Raw genomic sequence first — 19,172 nt, 5'->3', positions numbered from 1 at the left:
GCTGGTCACATCCCACCTCACGCAGTATCTCTGCCTCCCTTCTCTCTTGTTTGAAAACCTCTGCTCAAGTGTTATCATTGTAAAGATAATCTCAGAATGTCCGGTATGTATAACATGCATGCACCACAGGGGTCGGCTTCCATCACTAATATTAATAGATCTTTGGCACGTTGGCGCTCAAAGGTGAACCGTTCATAGGGGTTGTGTTCAGCTACAAGTGTGCTCCTACTGTAGAATAAAATCATCCAGTGTCTCGATGGAGCTCCGGTGGCTTTTAGGAAACAAAGCAGCCCTGTTGTGAGATTTGCAGAACTCATTATAGCGCGAGGCGTAGTACAGACGCACCCACCACCATCCTACACCAGACACCAATTGCTTTTTTTAATGGTACAACATCGTGCATGTGTTCCCATCTGCTGCTCGGTTTAATTGTCTGCCTCAAGTGGGCTGTGAAAACACACACACACACACACACACACACACACACACACACACACACACACACACACACATTGTTGTCTTCATTGCAGCCTGTAGGCATCTTCATCTTCCCCCATCAGGGGTGCTGCCAGTTTGATTTCCCACAGTGCCTTGCTGTCACTGCTGACAATGCTTGGAGGTATTTTGCCAACATGCCGTTTATTCAACAGTCCAGTTAGGCACATGTGTGTGTCCATCTGTGTGTGTGTGTGAACCCATAGCCTCTCCCTTGTCATCTTGCCAGTAGGTTAAGCCGTTTAACCTAATCTGAGCGAGAGGTTTTGATTGGTGGACAGTCGAGGAGGGAGGAAGCCTCTCCCAGCTGTCCTGCTGTTCACTGGTATGTTTTACTCTTTTTTTCCGTTGTGGGGAAGTTGAACTGTTCTTTCTCCTCATACCAATGGTGACTGTCGACCGCAGCACAGGTACTTCAAGTGTTTTGCGTAAAAAGCACATTAAATGTTGGCCATAAAGACCTGTTCCTTTACTAAATACCTCAGAATTCACCCCGATGCCAACAGGCTTTAAGGAAAACTCCAACACAGTGGGGATGGTGATCAACAGCGGGGGATCTTTGTGATTTGTCTTCTCAGCATCAAATAAAGCCGCACCATCAATTCTAAAGCTGAAGAACTAGCAGTCTGACAATGACTTTAACATGACACTACTAAACCAGATTTTATGGACTACTTTGCTCGGTCCTTTTAGAGAATGGCCCATGCGTATAGACTATTAAACGTTGCAGAGAATCATTATTTTCAGCCTCGGGGAACCACTCCTCAAGGAAACTGTCTTTGAATAGGAGAAAATCGTACCATGCATACTAACGGATAAACTAGAAAGACACAATAAGAGCCTTTTGAAAAGGATTTAAACTTCCTAAGAATATCTGTAGGTCGTACTGCATGTTGCTGTAACTCCAGCTGTGTCGTCTCTGTTGATTTCCGGCCCACTGACCTGCAGTTTAGCAGCAGGACGCGGCCTACGCTCTGGTGTGAAAACCTTCAGAGAGTCATGATAAGGTTGACCATGAGAATAAAGAACAACTGTAGAGATTTATGGCTCAAATTACTGCTTAGTACGCACAGTCACAGCCAGACGCATTTGAGTTAAGGTTCAGGTGATTCCCTGGCTCAGCAGGGTACAACTATCTCTTTCATTTTGCAGTCTTCCCATATCTCTCACTTCTCTCTCCTAGTCTCTTTGTCGCATAACCTTGACGTTATGAAAGCTATTTTGAAGCTAGAAAGTTCAATTTCTGGGCCATTGCTGCTAAATTGTGAGTCAATAAAAGCAACCAGTAATGGTACAATTCTAAAGTAATATCTCAAAGCAATAACGGCGTATTCTTCTCTCATCTGCCTGACAACGATCCCTGCTGGAATGCATAGCAGGGGACTGAAGCAAGAAACTGAACAGCTTTGAGGTGGTTTTTTTCCTGTCTTTTCCCCCGTGGAGAGTTCTTATCATCAGTCCCAGCCATCTGGTTTCTATCCATGTTGACATAAGTCTGGGTGCAGGACTTCAGAGAAGTACCTTTCAAACATCCCCTCACTTCACGCCAGTTTGCCTCAAGTCATATTCTTTTATTTCATGCATGTCTTGTTGTTTGTGAAAATCCCAAATCTGCAGGGGCAGTAAGACAACGTGATTTTAATTTCCGGAAAGCTAGGTAAGCCTCGACACGTACGAAATTTCCTTTCAAAGTTTGTAATTCTTGCAGTGGACCACGTTAACCAAATCTATCATAAGCCAAAGTATGAATGTCACGAATGCCATGTGTGCTCATTTTTTGCGGGGGGTGTTTTCATAGGTCATTCGCACCAGTGACGCCGCGGGGCTCTCTGTAAACCCCTCGGCACACCACGGCAGATGGTGAGAATATTTGACTTGGCCATAGTTTTAGGGCAAGACTGGATCTGAAGAAAGGGAGTGTGAAGGAAAGTATTGGAAGACAAACGCAACAATGAATAGGTATGTTTACTTTTAAATGGAAAACGGATGTGTGTGGAGAGAATAGCAGATCCAGATTGTACTTTAGGTTGAGGACACAGACTGCTGGTGTGACTGTTTTACTAACTACTAACCTGCTTTGGAGAAAACTAGATAGAGGCCTCTTACTGTAATTGATGCGTTTTCATTAGCTATTCATCTGTAACACAAAGGCCACAGAGAAACGGTGACAATAGCGAATAAATACTAAATGGAGAAAGTGAAGTGAAATATATGAAAGGTTTTCTTCGCTATAGGCATTGAGGGGCTAAAGGCGACTGGATAGGAGAATAGGGGGAGCAATTACTTTGATATACAACATCCCAGTTTAGCGAGGCAGCAACCTTTTAGGTGGAGAGAAGGTCCTGGGTTAAAAAGCAAGATGAGAGGGATGGTGTTTGCTGAATCTCCTGGGTGTTTTTGCAGGCGGGTGATTTATTCAGGGTGGGTTTGGCAGAGAGACAGTCTGATGAGTCGACAGGCATGTTGACATCTTACTGGCAAGTGTCCCCGATAGGCACAGAGCCACGGGTTAAGTGGAGTCTGGACACCAGACAAGGCAGCGAGTGAGTCCATCAGAAAGATCAAACCGACACATTCACCATTGATTTGGGCTGCTTTTCCAACCTTGTTTATTGTCAGTAACACAAACCAGAAACACTGGCTGCGTGGGTTCTACCACAGTCAACGTGCCAGCTGACTGTAATAGGTGTTTTCATGCTCGGAACACAGCCCCCCTAACATACATTTTGTTTCAGGGGCACCACTATAATTTGAGTCTAGAAAAGGGCCTGAGTCACTTTATGAAAGGTAAACAGAGAGAGGAAGCAGTCGCCGCAGCTGCAGAGAGCCTCTGTGACTCTCACTTGCTGAAAAAGAACATTTTTCTGCCCCGTCAGTAAAAATGTGTTGTTTTCCTCATTAGCTGCGTCACAAACATGAATTTAAGTAGCTGAATTGAAGACGCACTGAAAATATGCATTGCAAACAGACATGCTGGTGTGTTTTCCCATGTCTGGATCTATTTTTCCAGCTTGGATGACGGCTGCCAGAATCCACCGATGGCCCGTTGGTTGTTAAGGCTCACTTCTAGACTTGCTAGCCCTCTAATTATCTTTAAAGACAAGAGCCATGTTGGTGTGAGGCCCAAAAGGACAGCTGTGTGAAACTGGACCCTGCCTTTTAAGGACATGGCCTTTGCAGGCGGCTTTTACTGTCCACAGTTGCAGCAGGAAAATCTGACTTCAACAGCTTTTTCAGACTCTTTAATTGTGCGTCTGCATGCGAGCACACATGCCAGTGAATGTGCCACTGTGTGCTACAGAGCAAGTGCTCAATATGTCTGGGTTTGCAGAGCGTCATTCCACTTCTGCTAGATGAGACAAATATCAGGCTCCAGGATATGATGAAAACGTGTTTGTGTGCGTTTGGCTCGCTGAGAAAGGCTCGCCGATGAGTTACTGAATGAAGCGATTGTGACTCCAACTGAAAGGCCCTCAGTCTGCTCTGCTCAGCTGAAACAGTTCGACAGGGCAGTTATTTTTAGACCGTAAAACTCTCAAACTATGAAGTTCTCACTCTCCTTATTTGTTCCCGAGTCAGTGCAACGCCGAGCCTATTCTTATTCTGCTGTTTTATTATCAACAAAACCTATATATATATATATCGCGTTTGACCTCGGCCATGTGACCATTTCTTCTGCCAAAATCATGAGAGACAGGCTGTTCCATTCAAAGTGCCACTTTAATTTCGTAAGCAGCATTGGCTCACTTTCTTTTGGTGCATTAACATATATTTTTGAAACGTTTACAGCCTGAACAAACAAACAAACCCAAACTACCTATCACAATCACGCACTGTCAGGAATTTAGTTTGAAACTTTGGATTGTATGCTAAGCAAGAAGAAGTGCTTTTGTGCAGCTTTAGTTTCATGAGTAAAGATGGCTTCCCCCTAAAGTCAGGAGAGCGCACGAGAGCAGCTTTTTAAACATTTAGACGTTAATTACGTGTGACATTTTTAATACTTCATGCTGTTCTTTCAATGTGAGATTCTAGAAATGTCATAAAAAAAGCAGAGAAGGAGCTCTGACTCATCCAACATGACATCCACTTCCACCTCTGGAGAATCCGTGACCTTTTTGATCTGGACCAACGATCACGTGTAAGGGCGGGCTCTTAGTTTGGATTAGGAACTGAGCGGTCTGGGCGGAAACTTGCAGGTATTCTCTCACATAACAGGAAGCTATACCTGTAAGTGAAAGGTGACTGTTCACTCAATCAGCGTTGATGAGTGTTTTGTTTCACATCATCCCACTTCTCGCCTTAAATGTGGTTTAGGTTTTATAAACCTCCACGATTATCAAGCTTTGAAAGTTTCATTTTCTACACTCAGCTTTGAAGTTTGAAGCCTTCTTCTCTCATCACTCTGCTGACCAGATTCAGTGAACTTGGCCGGCTACCATGTTGTTTTTAGAGCTGAATCTGAGCACGCCTATTTGGGTTTAAGACAGTTTGGGATCCAGCTTTCCTCACTTTCCAGCACTTCTGCTCTCACCTTTTCATTACAGCTCCTGAGGTTACATTGAGGTCTTTTTCCTGCCAGCTTGTTGTTATGACAGAAATACATGAATAACAGGGTTTAGCATCAGGTTTGCTTCGGACTCGTTATTCTAACTGGTATTGATCTCTCACGATTTCACCACCAATGACATCAATGACATTCCCCTCTGCATTCCACCGCCTTACTTGAACGTGATATGGGATAGCTCCCCGATGCATGCACACACGGCCTTACTCTAGTTATCGGAGGAGGGTTTGCTGAATTTAAAGGAAATTGCTTTCGCCCGAAAGAAACTGATTACGTTCATCTGGTTTGAGGAGACCTGCTGCACCCAAACGCTTTCCCTTTCTGGCTCTGGCTTTTCTGTCTGCTAATCTTCTTCTGTGCAGGATCCTGATTTGTATACAAAAAAAAATGCAAGGTTTAGTTTGTCCTAAATTCCATCTCCTCCTCAGTCTCTAAAGTCTAAATCTCTAATGTCCACATTACTCCGTTTCCATTTGAAAACGCACACCCGCGTTCGCTATTTGATTGGTTCTTAGCAGTCATGACGTGTCATGCCGTGACCTTTCCTGATTCGTCACAACCCCTATCACGTGACCCTACCCCCGGAAGAAAACAAACAGCCACGGCTACCAGTGATTCATTTCAAGATGGATAACGAATATCAAGCGTTACTTGCTTTGTTGTCTATACTAGCAGCTGTTGCGCAGTTAAATTCTGCATTTTACAATGCTGCTACTGCCTACATGCGGAGGAGGCAAGCTATCGTTCGAGCGCTGTGCGACAATTCCCGTGTCCAGAGGCGTCATCAGCCCTACACGGAGCGCCGGTTTTGGGTGAAGCCAGGAAGAACGAGCGCCTGGTGGAATAATTTCATGAATGAAGTTACGATTCCCGAAGAATGGCGAGACAACTTTCGAATGTCCAGGTCGGCATTGATCAACCTTAGCGAAATGTTACGTCCGCATGTGGAGGGAGCAACAACCACGATGAGAGCGCCCGTGGATGTACTTACAAAGGTAGCGTGCACGTTGTATTACCTGAGCGACGCGGGCAAACTCCGGAAAACCGCTAATGCATTTGGACTATCTCGACAAGTTGTTTCAGTCATCATCCGACAAGTCTGTAGGGCCATCACCGTCTTCCTGGGTCCCAAGTACATCCGAAAACCGAGTACCGAGCCTGAAGTGAGGGACCTTGTGGTCAACTTCTACCAAGCGCACGGTATGCCGCAATGCTTGGGGGCCATTGACTGTACACATATCGAAGTGAAACAACCACGTGCTAAACCTACAGACTACATCAACAGAAAGGGGAAACATTCTTTGAATGTACAGGCCGTGTGTGACTACAAACACTGTTTCATGGACGTAGTTGTGAAATGGCCGGGAAGTGTGCACGACGCGCGTATATTTGCCAACTCGAAATTTTGTTGTGATCTAAAAGATGGAGCAATTCCCCCATGCCCTAAAGAATTGATAGAGGGCGAAGATGCTGTCCCTGTTTTTCTGCTGGGTGACCCAGCTTATCCCCTGATGCCGTATCTCATGAAGGAATACCCCAATGGCGGAGCTACACCACAGGAGCAGTGTTATGGGCTATCACTTTGCAAGGCACGCATGGTGATTGAATGTTCCTTCGGACGTTTGAAGGCACGATTTGCGACTTTAAGGAGGGCAATGGACATAAACATGGCGGACCTTCCCTTCGTCATCTATGCTTGTTTTGTGCTACACAACTATTGTGAGGTTCACAAAGAAACTGTTAGCGAACAATGCATGAATGCTGCTCTGCAGTACGAGAGGGACTTCCAGCCACCGAGCAGAGCCACGAGGGCAGACGACAACGAAACCGAGGGGAAGCGCGTGAGACGTGTGCTAACCACATTTCTTGACCCATAACATAGTAAAACTTGTATTTGCTAGTGTTCCTTATAAATGCTTTTTTTCTGTCTTGAGTCTGATGTACGGAAGAGGGGCCTGCAGAGTACAGTGATACAACACAAACCCTGAATATCTGATGCATGCTGGCTGACATGAAGAAAGGGCATTCAGTCTTGTTTTATTGTTTACTTTATCTAAACTTACAAGCAGAAAACATACCATCTGCATGTTTGTAGGTTGTAGATGTTTGATTTTTAACTGTTGATTTTTTAAAGTCTTTTTGTGTGATAATAACCGTGTAGCATTGGAGTATCTTAGTTGGTGGTTATTGTGTGTAAATGATCAAATAAAAAAAACTAAATTCATCTCTGCTTCAGTGAATGTGTTGGAACGAGTCAGATCTCAGGTTTGGTATCAAAGGACCTTTTATTACAATAGAATAAAATACAAATACAATAGAAAATAAACACTAGAAAACTTAAACAGTAACATAATACACTTAACTAAAATTAACAAATATAAAGTGTCAAAAACAAGTCCGTGCAAACCTTGCATTGTGCAAATATGAAATGCAAATAAGTAAAAATATTAAGTAAAAAAACAAATGCTTGAAAGTGCACGCATTGCAGATCCCACGATGTGCTGCATCAGCACCTCAATGTTGGTGTTGAGGCGGTCCATGGTGGATGACCACCGGCCCATTGTCTCCACAAACTCGGCGTCTGTGGTTTGTAGACGCTGAAGGAGCCGCCTCTTAATTTCAAGATCTTCCTGTGCCACTGAGTCCATGATCTGGGATTCTCGTCCAACCTGTTCTCCCACTTCCTCTCTCCTCTTCACCTCCTTTAAACCTAGATTACCACTCCATCTGGATGCAGTCCAAACTCCAGGGATCCCTGAGCTTTGCTCGTGACCGTGGCATCTGTCGAGTCTCTCCGTCATGACATGCACCCCTGATTTCAGTCATTTTGTATCTCTGCTATCTGACAGCAGAATAACTTGACATGTTGTGATCAACTAGCAGTGTTGCTTCTCGAGGCCCGTGTAGCGTGTGTGTGTGTGTGTGTGTGTATGTATGGGTGTGTCTCTACAGACAGGCTGACCACACGGAAACAGATGGACACACACACACACGGTAGCCAGATGGTGACAGACTTGGCTAACACCCGGCCTTCACTGTTCTGATTCCTCTGCTCCTCATTTTTCTTCTCTGCCTCCTTTCCGGCACATTTTAATTTGAATGTTTTAAGCATTTTAAATCACTTAGTCTGTCCTGCTATTTGTCTTCACAGTTTCCTCAAATAAAAAGTTCTATTTGCAGGACATTGAAAGAGGAAAGATGGGCCAATCTGAAAAAATGTAACATTTTTATAAAGAGTAAAAGTCCTTCGACTATAATTATATCTTCCTGTCAAAGGAAAGAATGTTTGCTGTCTTATAATACACATTCTCTTGACTAGAGCCTCTTCAGACTGACTGCATGTATAATAGTACGCTGTAACTCTTCAGGGTGGTAACTCAAGCTGCCTCAGAGATAATTATCCGGGGCTAATTTGGGGTTTAGTTCCACGTCTGTTTCTATTTTGGAAAATCCCAAATCTTGAAGAAGAGTTTATTTGCTGCTTGTAATGACTGAGTCCAGACAAAACAACGGTACATACATGCTAACGAATCACTGCTTTGCCAGCTTTGTCAGGTGTAGCTGCATCATTAGACAGGGAACACTGAACACTCCCAGCTGAGACTCAGCCTCCAGCTATTCATTAGACACGGACCTGAAGCCTGGACCTCACATCGAGGTCAAAGGTCAGGGGCTCGTGAAGAGGGGAGAGGCTCGTTAGAGAAAATGGTCTCCCAGAGTCTCTCACCTTCCCCGCCAGCTTCTTTTTAGAATAAGTCCGATTTAAAAGTGACGCATGTGGAGACTTAAATCAGTCACAGATGACCTTTTGAAAAAGACTCCTGATCTCCTCAATTCCATTATCACCGCTCCCCTGATGAGATGCTGTGTGACATTTTGTCATTTGCATTACTTTCCTTTCCTCTTCTCACCTCTCCCATCCTCCTTTATTTTTTAAATTCTAATTCCACCTCTGTGCCTCTCTTGCAGCAGCGTTCCCCCGGCAAAGTGCTGTTTGACCTGGTTTGTGTCCATCTCAATCTGGCAGAGGGAGACTATTTTGGACTGGAGTACCAGGACCATCGCAAGATGACGGTGAGAGACTATTTTTGAGTTATTTTTGACATATGGTACAAGATATTTTCTGAGCATGAAAGTCCAATAAACATTTGATATATTTCGACTCCTTTTAATGCAGTATGTCGCTGCTCGAAAGCCTACTTTTACTATAAAATTCACACAATAAATAATTTCTGCGTTGCATTTCCCTGCATCTACAACCTAAAGGGGAACTTTCAACAGAAGCTTTCTCATGTTTGCCATGTGGTTTAAAACCACATGACTCACGCAGATCTACATTTAGCATCCTTAATGTTTTTGCAGCATATTCAGAGTGCTGGAAGCTCTCAAGTTAACTTTAACTCTAATCACACGGGTCCACACTCTGCACGCATGGAGACTCCTGACACTTCCTGTTTAGCATATCTTCCTTTCATCTACATCGATGTGGTTTTAACCTGGACTCATGGAGGAGCAGCAGCTGGTTGTAATAATGTGCACACAGGAATGTTTTGCAGATGCTGTTGTCTATACTGCTGCTGCATTGGTGTGTGAAGAAGTTACTGATCGAGGGAAAGTTAGCTGGAGCACAACAGTCAGGCTTGTTTATTCCTCAATATGCACACACAAACACTCCAGTGTACTCAAACACTGGAGTCTCGCTGTGCATTTTAGTGCCTCAGGCATGAAAAACAGTTGCTCTGACGTGGATCGATGGAACAAATGATGTAATGCTGAGGAAATAGGGGACAACATTGTCAGTACACAGGAATTACGGGCCCACATGCAAATACGTGAAGCTAAAGATCAAGTAGATAATTGAGCGTTTATTATCTTGTGCATGTTAGCTAGTGTGAATTTTATAGACGTAATAAGTAACCCACATCCAAACATACTCCACTACGTATCAAATGCCATTACAAGCAGCATTTCAAATGTGGAGAATACAGTTTGCAACAACAATGGACTGCTGACTTTATATTATGTTGTATTTAAATGGAACAAGTCCTGTAGTCCGTATAATTAGAACAAAATTAGGAAATTATTAAGAAATGCCTGAATTTTTTTCTGTTGGGAGGATTTTTTATGTCATATAGAGATTTTTATACCATTATTTTAGTATCAAAACTCATTGGCGTTTACAGGATGCACCATTTTGAGTACAAATTAACTTAAGTTACACAGTCACAGCTGCAATTGTACTTATTTCTAGATGTTGTGGTTCGATGTATAGTGATTAAAGTAAAGTTCCGTCCTCCATAGGTGTGGCTGGACCTGCTGAAGCCGACACTGAAACAGATCAGACGTAAGTAAGATAAGCAAATGACAAATGTCAATAATGATTGTTCACGATTATCTCAGAATATGTAACCATCTCCCTTCTTTCCTCTCCTTCAGGCCCTAAAAACACCATCCTTCGTTTTGTGGTGAAGTTCTTCCCTCCTGACCACACACAGCTCTTGGAGGAGCTGACTCGGTAGGTCTTCTGGAACACGCAAACCACACCTTACCTGAGGACGAACCTCTTAGGTTTAAAGACGCGCTGTTTTTGCTTTTGGTTTCCAGTCCTTCAGGAGGAGTTTCACAGCTGTGTCTGAACATAAAGCAGAGGCCTTGTTACAATATGTTTGCATCTTCTTTTGTACTTTTTGTAGCCATTCCCTTACCATTTATAACGCGTCCATATTCACATGCCATAACATCAAACAAGGTCTTTTTCTTCCTTTGTTGTTCCAAACCAGTTAAAAGGAGATGAATACTCTGACCACTTTTGATCCATATCTTCAGAAAACCAGCTGTTTTACTGTAAAAAGACTGACATGTGACATATTTTCATGTTGCAGTAATCTCAAACATCCAACTGTGTCTAGGAAGCATTTCACCCCCCCGTTAGCGTACAAAGATTAGATTATATAGAACAAATGTTCCACATATTTCCTCCTTTTCAAGTCCTTGTTCAAAGGGAGTAACTTCTCAGCCCCCATCTTGTCTGCCTCTCTGTTTTGTTTAGTCTGACAGAGTCAGTCTGCTCATTCTGTGCTCGTCTGAGCTCATTCAGTACAAAACATTTGACCGGACACATTCTCCCATGATGCTGTGGTTCGCTCTAAGCTCCCAGCTGGGTTTACTTGAGACCAGAGCCAAGCAGGAAGCAAGCATATAGTGCCTCTTGAGATTTAATAGAGCTTTAATCAACCCCCCCTTTTGAATACTATTCAGTCTTTTTTTAGCAATAGCTCTTCAGTGTGTTTACAATCTGTAATTACCTCTCTATATAGTAGCTTTAAATGTGCTAGATTAGAATTGCCTTCTGCAGCTGACTCCAGCGTTAAACAGGAAGTGGGCGCACAGCCTTTTTTTTTTTTCTTCCTTTGTTTGGCTCTCGCAGCATTTAGCTGTTGTCAGCGTTTCCTTTGATGGTTAATGTGGGCACAGATGGACCAGATATGTAAACCCACAGATGGAAGAAAGATTTCTTTGAAGACATATCAGGCTGATATTAGCCATTTATTAAAAATAGCACTCTGGCCAATCAGAGGTGTTAATCATTGTATTAGTTCTGCTGCGTTGTGTTTCGTTGCTTACACATCAAGTTCAATAGCACACTGTGAATTGACACGATGCATTTCACTCTAAACTGCAGCGGCGCTCTTCAATAGTAAAATGACTCCAGACTCAAATAAAAAAAGATATCAAAACTTGCCAAAGCCTCATTAACTTTATTAGAGAGATAATCGGGCAGTGATAAAAAGGTTGACTTGGATATCGCATAAAAGGCTGCCGTGGAGCATTAATCACACATTCACATACACACATGGATGCACATGTGCACCTCTTGCAGACAGTCCACTACACACAGAAAAATAAAGGTGCCATCTGGAACCGAAAATGGTTCTTCGGAGTGATGCCATAGAAGAACCATTTTTGGTTCCACAAAGAACCTTTCCGACCAGGGTTCTTTAAAGAACCATTTCCTTAAACGGTTCTTTAAAGAACCCACAAAGGTGCCTCAAAGAACCTTCAAAAAATGGTTCTTTGAAGCACCATTTCTGGTTCTTTGAAGAACCTAAAGACAAAAAGGTTCTTTAAAGAACCATTTTCAAAAAGGTTCTTTAAGGACCCAAAGGACACATATATGTGTCCTTTGAGCAGACAGCATGCATGTTTTGTCTTTCAGCTGATTGTAGGTTTTGAGGTCAGCTGTCTTACTTCCCTACAGTCTTCTTTATATTGCTGTCTCTGCTGTTTCTTGATGGAAATGCAGCGTCATGGCCTGACAACATGTGCACGTTGGGTGCGCGTGTGTGTGTGTGTCTGTGAATGAGGTCCAGATCATGTTTCAAGTAGCCGACTGTATAATGATTAACAGAAAAGGTCATAAACTCAATTAGGGATTGGTTTGAAGTCGTATAAATAGATATGTAGATGCCAGCAGTCTGATGGTAATGGCATTGCTTTGAACAGTTGAGTTTATAAAGTGTGCATTAACCTAATAACCTTCTTTTTACCTCCTTGCCTTCTGTCGTTCTCCCTCCCACACTCTCTTCTATTTCTGTCTGTGTTGTATCTTTTATTCTGTCTCTATATCTGCAGGTATCTCTTCGCCCTGCAGATTAAACGCGACCTGGCCTGCGGTCATCTCATCTGCAACGACACCAGCGCTGCTCTCATGGTCTCCCACATCATTCAGTGTAAGTGCAACAAACACATGTAACACTAAAAACCTTTATCATTGAAATGCCTGTGCCAGCAATTTTACATTTTTCCACTTCCGACAATGGAATTTAGTCTCATTGTGGGAACCCAGTGTAATGAGAAAGCATGTGGAAGACTGACTATAAATGACCAAATACTCAAGCTGGTGACAGATATGCCCTTTGGGGGGATTTCAGCAGCAGGTATTCCTTGTGTGTTGCCAGATTAAGATATTTGAATTTGATGAACACTTTGTTTTCCTTGCCCCCGCTGCGTCGTCGAGGTCTCTTGTCTTCATCGTAGCTGCCGTTATTATTTATTCAGCAGCATATTGTGAAGGATGTAGAATTTATGGATTCAGCTCGGTCTGGCAGACAGCGGCTGGGCGGCTGCTCAGCATGCTAAAGAATATCACTCGGTTGCTCTGGTAACTGTGTGTGTGTGTGTGTGTGTGTGTGTGTGTGTGTGTGTGTGTGTGTGTGGCACCGTACACGGTGAGGGTTTATCGTCGCTGGTGTTGGGTACAGATGGAGGACACACGCATCAGCACACTTCATGTGATCTACTGTAGAATAGATTATAACAAGAATAGAGACAGGAGAAATAATAGTGTGTGTATTTTCTGTTGTATTTGCTTAGATTGCTGCTGTCTTTTATCTTGGCAATTTCCTCTTCTCCTCAACACTCTTTATTAAATCTACTCACCCCATTTCTCTCCTCGTTTTCACTCCAAATAAATATCGAATCTCCTTCTTCCTCCTCGTCCATCAGCTGAAATAGGAGACTTTGATGAGACCCAGAGCTGGCAGCATCTCCTCCACAATAAGTACCTGCCCGACCAGGACGCCATCAGAGACAAGATCACCGACTGCCACCGCAAGCATGTGTGAGTTATCACACGCATGTCCACGCATGCATTTACTGTATGTGCAGCCTCACACGTGCCGTTTTTATAAGATAAAGGGACAAATGGATCTCTATATTAAACATTCAAAGTTTACTGCATGAAGTACGTAGAATGTCAGAAAATACTGTAGATAATTTAGCTCAAGGAGACTTCTTTAAATCACTTGTTTTGTCTGCAATGATCTACTGCCGAGAGAAGCTGGAATTAGCTTATATTTAGGCATTTTTTCATGATTTGATTATTGCTTCAGCTCTAAAAGAAATATACAATTATACTTTCTTGGGATTGCTTTTTATGCGTTTTCACTCCACTGTGAAAATACTATCAAATATAAAAACCACTCCAGACATGTTTTAAGGCTTAAAGAAATACACTGCTTTGATTATTCGTTTGTGTCTGAAATGGGTTTTAGATGAAAAACTAAGATGCTTGAGCAGCACTGTTTATCTATAATAGATTATCCTCGCTTCAAAAACAAGTCGAGCTACAGTCTGACTTGGGATCAGTTTGTGGCTGGGCTTTAAGGTGTCACCAAAACACACACACACACACACACACACACACACACACACACACACACACACACAGAGATGTTTATCTGTTTATTCAAATGTGGACTCACCCATTACACAATTACACCCAGCCCAGTCTCTCTCCCTCCTGCAGAGATGTTTATCTGTTTAGCCACAACACACACACACCCTTTTAATCCCTCCCCCGCAGAGGTGACTATCTGCAAACATACCACATTGCACTCTCTCTGTGCCCCCCACACATTCACTCAACACACCTTCTCATTTACATCATAGCTGTGCTTTGGAACGCTGTTTGCAAATATATGACCTTTCCTTGTTTTCTGGAGATGCAAATTCCCCTAAAACTGTCGCTTAACCACAGATGTGTTGATTATCAGTCACGCTGTGCACCACACACTCTTTCTGTGGGCTACTGATCCCACCTCCCCCTCCCTCCCTCCTTCAGCCACCCTAGCCGACGCAGGAAGGAAGTGGCTAATTCAGCAGCTCATACAGGAAACAGGAAGCTATTTTCAGATTTGCGAGGAAACTTCTCATGTGGCAGATTTCGTTCCGCCCACAGCGGGTCGTACCATCTGATCCTGTGGTGTATTTTAAGACTGTTTGTTGTTTTTACACTCACAATAAATCTGCGATAGAAATCTGGAATCATGTCCAACACTTGGTGAGGGTTATCAGTGGAGAAGCTTTATCTGCAAGCGAAACAGAACAAGAAGAAACAAAATCAGATTCTTCTTCTCTCATGAGCTTGAGAAAGATGAGCTGCTGATTGATGGGTATTGTGATTAATGGATTGATTGATCACTCTCCTCCACAGCGGGCAGACTCCCGCAGAGTCAGACTACCAGTTGCTGGAAATCGCTCGGCGGTTGGAGATGTACGGTGTTCGTCTGCACCCGGCCAAGGACCGAGAGGGTACTAAACTCAGTCTGGCCGTGGCGCACATTGGCGTGCTGGTTTTTCAGGTGAAACCATAAATATCAAACATAACATTCTCCCACAAACCTGTAATTGCTTTGCTGAAGTGTGAGTTGTTCTAGAGTCGGGAACCAGGCTGCATAGGGAGGGGAAGCTGTAAATTCCTTAAATGTTTTCTGGAAAATGGGCATGCATAATATTTGGTAGAGGATTTACAGGAATCAAATAGTACACCTTCTGGAATGTGGAGAATAAATTATTGTACCTTTTTTAGAAGAAGTTCATTCTCATCATCTTCTCATCATGTCTTCTTTATTCAGGGGTACACGAAAATTAACGCTTTCAACTGGTCCAAGGTTCGCAAGCTCAGCTTCAAACGCAAAAAGTTCCTAATCAAGCTGAGAGCAGACCCCGCTGTAAGTACATATCACACCCCTTTTATCCTTTCCTCTCTTATTTTCCCTACCCGTCCTGCATCTTTTCTTCCCTCCATCCATACTCACGTCTGCATCTTCCAGCAGAGTGCCCACCACGACACGCTGGAGTTTGCCATGGCCAGCAGGGATTGCTGTAAGGTCTTCTGGAAGATCTGTGTAGAGTATCACGCCTTCTTCAGGCTCTTCGAGGAGCCCAAGGCCAAACCCAAACCCATCCTCTTCACCAGAGGATCCTCATTCCGGTTCAGGTAAGGAGAGGACCAGAAAGGGACAGCATCATAACACTACTACGTGCGCATTTGTGCTGACTTTGTGTTCATCACCTGCAGTGGTCGAACCCAGAAGCAGATCATCGACTATGTGAAAGACTCGGAGCTCAAGAAACTTCCATTTGAAAGGTGAAGCTCCCTCCTTTGTTTGGATTACTCCAACAACAGAAACCGCGATCGTACATCTGTTTTCCTGATTAGTTGCACGTGGTTTGACCTCATCTGCAACCTCCTCTCTTTTCAGGAAGCACAGTAAGATCCTGTCCAATAGCAGCATGTCGCCTGAGTCTTCGTCCTTCAGATCTCAAGTGCCAAAAGAGGTGATACACGCTTTAGAACCAACAGACACTGACCTTTATCCACCCATAGTCTTTACTAGTTAATATATCTTTAAATTTCCTTGTAACTTTACTTGTTGTACACATTTACAGACTATTTGTGTCTTCTTTTTATTACTTCTCTCTATCGCTTTAATCTGGAGCTGCTCTGTGGCCAACAGTACAAAGCTGTTTCTGTCCCGAGCAGCTCTGGGGAGTGAGTGTGCTCTCTCTTTGCACTCTTTATTCAAAGTCAGGAATTCAGTTTAATGCGCCCAGAGTTTAAAAAGCTCTCTTTTTTTGTCTTCCTCGACCCTTCTTCTTCGCAGAGTGCCATGTCTGTGCAGTTAGCAGACCAGCCTGACTCAACCAGACTGGGCCATCGAGCTGAATGTAACGGTTCAGAGGAGCCGCCGGCGGCCACATCAACCGCCAACGGCTTCCACGGTATAGTGGCAGCGCCCGGCTCAGACCCGATTCAGTCCCAACAGAACCACCACGGCACCGGATCAGCGCCGGACCCGCAGTTCCTCAACCCAGGTCCATCCTGCAGAGCAAACAAAGGCAGCAGCTCTTCCATTCCTTACATAGACGGCAGCGACATAGACAGTGAATGTGATGTGACAAAGAACAACAGGGCTCCCAGGGGCCACAGCGGTGCAAATGACAGCAATGCGGATGAGCCTTGTGTTTATAATAATAAGCAAGGGGGTAGCAGTCGCAATGGGGGGCAAGCTGGGAGTCTGTTTGGGGCTGTAAATGGGTTCTACCACACCAATCACCAGGGGCTGATGCAGCAGCATCAACAGCAAGGTATGCTGGGTAACAGAAGCGCTGTCGATCAGTCTCCGGTGTCCAACAAGTTAAACGCGAGTCATGAGCTAACAGATGACGAGATTTTGCCCAAAGGAGGTTCATTTCACGGCCGCCTCCCGCTCCACAGCACTCTGCTGGATGAAATCTTTCAGGTTCGAGAAAAGCAAGGTGGAACGGTAGTGCGACCGCTAGGAACCGGGACTCGTAGTCAGTGCGCCAGCCCGGTGATCAGCAGCTTCCACCACCGCGCAAACTCTCTCAGTCACGCTGAGATGACAAGCGGTCAGCCGCGCCCACCACGTTGGGATGACGGCGGGTATTATTTCAGTAAACGTCCAGGAGTAGGCCCAGCGGAAACTCTCTCTGTCCCGCCGCCATCCCTCCCACTAAACCACTACGGTAGCTATTCACCGATCACCTCAAACCGCACACCGCCACATTTCGCCAAACCGTATCACAACAACAACATGCGAAATCGCTCAGACACGGATCCATTCATTCTCAGCCAGCTGACGTCCACCCCGGTCCACCAACTCGACCCCCATCGCTCCGGGTTGCACGGCCAAGCCCCGTGTTCCGCCCCGATGGAGCGGCGAATGATTATAACCAATGGCAATCACGCGGGGAACCTCCTGGTTCCAGGTCAGCCGCGGTCCAATGCGGTGCAGCGGTTGTTCGGTCGTCAGGGAAAGCCCGGTAGCAACCCGACTCGTAACAACCACAACAATCTGAACCAGCCGGTCCAAATGATCGACGGGTCTACCAGCAGCGGCAGCGACACCAGCGACACAGAGTCGGACACTGGTAGTAGCGCGTACAGCCAGCCGTTAATGTACGGCAATCCCGCCGCTGTCAGTTCCATGAATTCGGTGAACTCGAACGGCGTGAACTCGTCCCCGCTGCCTCGCAGCAAGTTCTCCTTCGGGAGTCTCCAACTGGAGGAGGGGCAAGACGGGGACGGGGAGGGGGAAGGGTGTTACCGCTTTAACGAGGAAGACACAGGAGGGCGGGTTTTCAGCTGTTGAAGGGTGAAGATATGCGAGTAGTTTGGCCTCACATTAGGCATTAGAATGCACAATAAATAAATATAATCCTGTTATGTAAGAATTACATTTATTTAGTGTATCACAGATACAGCTACATTAATAGAAGAAGTCCACCAGTTTATACTAGGCTAGCTTTGATACACCTTATAGAAACAAACACATTTTGTGTAAAGGTTTTAACATATTTTTGAAGTTTAGAAATTGACATATTTTGTGGGTTTTTAACTGAATAGAAGCACCTGCCCCACTTTTAGACAAATCAATAATACGCCCATTGTTTCTAAAACCCACAATCCTCATTTTTGTATTGACTTTTGTACGCAAACTGCTGACTTTTGTCCAACTTTACACATAGTAAAGACTTTGGCTGGCTATTTGTCAAAGGGAGAAACAACCCTAAAAGCCTGGAGGCAAGTTAAAGAGTCTGTTCACTGTAGGTAACCTTCCTTACAATGTGCCATAACGTAACAACTAAATATTTAGTGTAGATGTATGTGCAGATGAGAAATACAGATTATGTAGACAAGTTAGGAAACCTAAAGGAATAGCTTCATATGTAGAATCGTAGTTTTTATGGGGAAGTTAATTCTGCAATTCTTCCTTGTTTTTCTTCATAAATCATTTAATAGCATTGATGTTATTCAAATCTAGTCCATTTAGGATGAATTAGGATTCTTCTGATTGTAGCTCACCTTTTGTATATCGGTGTTGTCTGAGATATTAAGATATTGAAGCAGGAGATGCTAGATTTTAAGGTGGCGTTGATTCTGAAAGCTGTTGACCAGGATCTGCTGCCTTTCTTGGTCATTACCCCCCCCGGATAGACCTCTTGTTTGTTGTAATAATGTTTAATGTCCTAATGTAGCATTTTCTCTAAATCACACTTTTATAATTATTTCACTGTTGTCTTGTGCAATAGGAGGGCTTTAAGCTAATAGCTGGACTTCATTGTTGAAAGGATTTTAATGGAGGTTTAAAGATGTCGTACACAGTTTGAATTGTACAGTGTATTTGAATGTTCTTGGTAGACAATGGATTGTAGAGTACTACTCCTGACTTGGTAGCTCATTGTGTTAAATGTGTAGGCTGTGGGGAGGCTGCAGCTAGCGGGCCGGTCTGCCTTTCTCATTCGG

The 19,172-nt window shown here is 44.0% G+C and overlaps 1 protein-coding gene across 5 annotated transcripts in view; it reads left to right on the top strand.

Annotated features, from left to right (window-relative positions):
• Nucleotides 1-19,172, top strand: part of LOC142952991 (FERM, ARHGEF and pleckstrin domain-containing protein 1-like) — a 44,634-nt gene that overhangs the window by 13,328 nt on the left and 12,134 nt on the right. For 2 of the 5 annotated variants that reach the window (XM_076095047.1, XM_076095044.1), the window contains exons 3-13: nucleotides 9,029-9,133; nucleotides 10,361-10,403; nucleotides 10,496-10,574; nucleotides 12,692-12,789; nucleotides 13,565-13,679; nucleotides 15,054-15,201; nucleotides 15,475-15,570; nucleotides 15,673-15,839; nucleotides 15,921-15,989; nucleotides 16,105-16,180; nucleotides 16,507-16,717. In XM_076095047.1, coding sequence (XP_075951162.1) covers nucleotides 9,029-9,133; nucleotides 10,361-10,403; nucleotides 10,496-10,574; nucleotides 12,692-12,789; nucleotides 13,565-13,679; nucleotides 15,054-15,201; nucleotides 15,475-15,570; nucleotides 15,673-15,839; nucleotides 15,921-15,989; nucleotides 16,105-16,180; nucleotides 16,507-16,717 — 1,207 coding nt within the window. The remainder of the gene's footprint in view (nucleotides 1-9,028; nucleotides 9,134-10,360; nucleotides 10,404-10,495; nucleotides 10,575-12,691; nucleotides 12,790-13,564; nucleotides 13,680-15,053; nucleotides 15,202-15,474; nucleotides 15,571-15,672; nucleotides 15,840-15,920; nucleotides 15,990-16,104; nucleotides 16,181-16,506; nucleotides 16,718-19,172) is intronic. The other 3 variants (XM_076095046.1, XM_076095048.1, XM_076095045.1) reach the window with 3 other exon arrangements.

Source organism: Anarhichas minor, unplaced genomic scaffold (genome assembly GCF_050575085.1).
Source record: "Anarhichas minor isolate MPS153535 unplaced genomic scaffold, ASM5057508v1 ptg000018l, whole genome shotgun sequence".
NCBI lineage: Eukaryota > Metazoa > Chordata > Actinopteri > Perciformes > Anarhichadidae > Anarhichas > Anarhichas minor.
The sequence above is the reverse complement of the archived record's forward strand: the minus strand, read 5'-3'. Positions and strand labels throughout refer to the sequence as shown.